Raw genomic sequence first — 3973 nt, 5'->3', positions numbered from 1 at the left:
TAGATATTTAATTATTCTTAAGTATCTTACTATATTTTAATTACTCTGCTTTCTAACTATATCAGGGATAATCATTCTATTAGTCACTCTGTTTCTTAATCAGAAAATATAATATTACTTTTGCTAATTATGATAAGTGAAATGAGTATTTTCAAAACCTTTCTGTTATACTTTATCTTGAAAATAATACCATTATATTCTAATTTTGTAATTGTAGAATAATTTTACATTTACTTTGTCTTGCCATCAAATATTAATTATGACTTAAAGGTACGCTTTTAGCTACTTATTTATCTAGAGGGAAAATGAGTTCAGTTGTTAAAAACAACTGGTAGAGGAAAGTTGTATTTCTTTGCCATTTGTAAAAAGGTTAGCAGTAGCAGCTTAAAAAGAGGAAAAGAAACAAGATTTCAGAAATAATTAAGAAATTTTAATAAAATATATAAAGACATGCAGTTCAAGTCCCCCAGTAGCTCCATGAGAAAATGATGCGCCATCTCCTCTGTGCAATTTACTGCCTCTGGATGGTCAGCTGTAAGTCTGTTCTCACTTGAAGGTACACGACAACAATTAAAACCACCACCAAAAGAACATACTAATCTGCTTTGGAGGGGGGGTAATTAGTGTGTTTCTAGAGGCAAGGATGGTTAAACTTCATCTCATATATACTTTGGACATGTTGTCAGGAGATACCAGTTCTGGAAAAAAAGACATCATGCTTGGAAAAATGGAGTTTCAAAGAAAGTGAGAGAAGTATTATTTAGATGAGATAAATTGACACAGTAACTGCAACAATAGACTTTAGCATAGTAGAGAGTGTGAGGAAGGTGCAGGATTATGGGCAAGATTTCCATCTATTTTTCAGAGGGTTTCTATGAATCAACTCTATAATCTGGTGAGAGTTGAGTCTGGCAAATTCCCCAGATTATGTTTTCTTGTTATAGTGTACAGGTAAGCAGCTACATAAATTGAAGTTTAATAATACTTGGAGTAAGAGAAAAAGAAAGGGTTTGATTTTGTTTTGTTTTTCCGGTAGATGTGACAGAAACACCACCCCCTTAAGAACAAAAGCTAAAGCAAAAACTTATTATGGTACTTCAGAATAAAGTAAATATATTTAAAATTAAAGAATAATAATTAAGTACATACAAATAACCCTCAAGGAAAATAAAAAATTTATTTGAAAAGAAATTATTTATTAACTAGAACTTGCAATATTGTGAGCTTTCTCTGTTAATTTAAATATATCTTCATAAAATACTGTTATAGCAGAGATATAATCACTTTATATTTTCTTTATATAAATAAAAATGCTGAGTTATTTGAATAATTAATGGTTATACAATAATATGTAAATGATTCAAAAAATTTAAAACATTTGATAGCTTTAAGTGCGCCAATATTGTTATTGCTGTTGTTGTTAAGTGCTGTCGAGTCATAGGCAACTCAAAGCGACCCTATGGACAAAAGACCTGAATGCTGTATAAGTTTCATTGTTTCTCCAGGTTAATAGGTTTTCCAGAGGCAAATTTTGCAAGTTGATGCCACTACTGCGTCCAAACTTGTTTTAATCTGGGAACTCCACCAAACACTGTCCACCATGGGTAACCATTATCACATTTGACACATCAAGGTCACAGTGTTCAGCATCACAACAACCATGAGTTACCTCGTACAGTAAATGAATAGACCAGGGCTATATGACTTAGAAGAATGTTTGACCAAAAACAATTAAATCCAGGCCTCCAGGCCGTGGGGTAAAGTCACCCACCTGTGGCTTGGTAGCGTCACTTTCTATCCACTACACCAACTGAGATCTCTCTATGTTGTTGTGTGAATATTACTGAAGGACAATATAACATATATAAATATACTTATACATGTAAAGTAAATTCAGTAAAATACTGTTATTGTTTACCTATCTATTTTTGAAAATATTTTTGTACGTTGTCTTATGACCTCTATGGATAGTCTTTTTGGGTCTTCACTAATTTTAGTTTTTCTTCATTCTGTATGATTCAAAGGAAAAATTGTTGTTGTTAAGTGTGATCAAGTCTAATTGAACTCGTACCTTATAAACAGATCCCTGTCCTGTACTGTGGCATCTTCATATCTGACACACTTGAGCCCATTAGTGAAATCACTGTGTCAATCTACCTCATCAAGGATCTTCCTCACTTTTGCTTACTGTCCACCTAAGAATGATGTCCCTTTCCAAGGAACAACATCTCCTAGCAACATGCTTAAAGTATGTGAGATGTAGCTTTACCATGCTTGCCTCTGTAGGAGCATGATGTAAGAGTAAGCCGAATAATAGTTGTTTTCTATTACCTTAAATCAGTTGTATAATTGTTGTTCTTGTTGGGTACCATCGAGTTAGAACTGACCTGTAGATGACCCTCTGGTGGGTTTTCAGAGTTAATTGAATAGGAGTAGATTGTCTGTCTTTATCCAACATTTGTGGAGTAGGTCTATTATAACATCTGATAAGTTGATTAGTGTCATTAGTGTGAAAAAATTCACTTTATGTTCATATTCAATGTTTGTAGATGTGAAACTAATGTCTACTCAGTAATTATTTGATTATAACTTCAAAAGATGTGATTATAATTCAATTAAATAATCAGGCTAAGGTAAAAAATAAAACAGAATAATTGGATAATAACATTCTGAGTGATGATTGTAATGTTTATATGACTATTCTTTGTCATTTTAAGGAGGAAGATTTGCTATTCAACTATATTAATTATGAGACTTTTCAACAGCAGTAATTTCCAATTTTTCCTGCTTTCTGGTTTTTCTGGCTTGGAAGTTTATCATCCTCAGCTCTCCATTCTCTTCTGTGCCTTATATCTAATTGCCATTATTGGAAATAGTACTATATTGATGGTAATCTGGGTGGAACAATCTCTGCATGAACCCATGTACCTTTTTCTATCAATGCTTGCCATCAGTGACTTGGGTCTCTGTGCCACCACTTTACCTACAATACTTAGGATTTTCTGGTTCAATAATCGTGAAATATACTTTGATGCATGCCTTGCCCAGATGTATTTTATCCACATTTTCTCCATGATAGAGTCAGGCATCTTACTGTCAATGGCTTTTGACCGCTATATAGCCATCTCCAATCCTCTCAGATATACTACTATCCTGAGCAGTGCTAACATTGTGAAAATTTCTCTAGGGTTTGTGTTAAGGGCATTTATTATCCTAATTCCAGCCCCTGTCCTCATCAAGCAATTAAAATTTTGTCAAGCCAATGTACTTTCCCACTCTTATTGTCTACATCCAGATATTATTAAGCTCTCCTGTTCTGACCATCGTGTTAACAGCTTTTTAGGTCTTACTGTCATAATCATCACATTTGGGGTTGACTCTGTGCTCATCCTGCTATCTTACGTGAAAATTCTGACCACAGTGCTGAGTATTGCCTCCCAGGAGGAAAGAGTCAAGGCCCTCAATACTTGTGTTTCCCACATCTGTGCTGTGCTGTTGGTCTACGTTCCTATGTTGGGAGTATCCATCATTCACCGCTTTGGGAAGTATGTTCCATCTATTGTTCATATCATCATGGGCTATGTCTATTTGTTGGTGCCTCCTGTTCTCAATCCAGTTGTCTACTGCATCAAGACCCGTGAGATACGTATACGTATTCTGGGGCTTTGCCAGAAAATACCAAGCAATAAATGTTAGCTGGGAGTTTGATTTGCAGATAATGATTTTGAAGATGCCTGGGTTTTGTGCCTAATAATAAAATAAATAAATAAATAAATATATATTCTGGCCATGAAAAAAGTTTGTTAACCCAGTATGTTAATGATTTTTAAAAACCTCTAAACGCTTAAAAATCATAAAAGAATAATATATAAATTTATATACTTTGCATTAATTAACCAGGAATGCAAAGAAGTAATATTCTAGCAGAATTCTTATGTTCATAACTCCATTTCTAAACAAAACTCCATAACTT

At 33.8% G+C, this 3973-nt stretch overlaps 1 protein-coding gene across 1 annotated transcript; it reads left to right on the top strand.

Moving 5' to 3' along the window:
* The first annotated feature begins 2748 nt into the window (after positions 1-2748).
* LOC102848773 (olfactory receptor 51L1-like) lies at positions 2749-3696 on the top strand. The gene has a single exon (XM_006885679.1). It carries the CDS (start codon positions 2749-2751, stop codon positions 3694-3696), a length of 948 nt encoding a protein of 315 aa, XP_006885741.1.
* Positions 3697-3973: the final 277 nt, after the last annotated feature.

This window comes from Elephantulus edwardii, unplaced genomic scaffold, assembly GCF_000299155.1.
Source record: "Elephantulus edwardii isolate Elephantulus edwardi_28Jun2011 unplaced genomic scaffold, EleEdw1.0 scaffold00044, whole genome shotgun sequence".
Lineage (NCBI taxonomy): Eukaryota > Metazoa > Chordata > Mammalia > Macroscelidea > Macroscelididae > Elephantulus > Elephantulus edwardii.
This window is presented reverse-complemented; position numbering and strand designations above follow the sequence as displayed.

Excerpts from the sequence above, each read along its gene's own strand:
- LOC102848773 (XM_006885679.1), top strand. The coding sequence starts at position 2,749 with ATGAGACTTTTCAACAGCAGTAATTTCCAATTTTTCCTGCTTTCTGGT.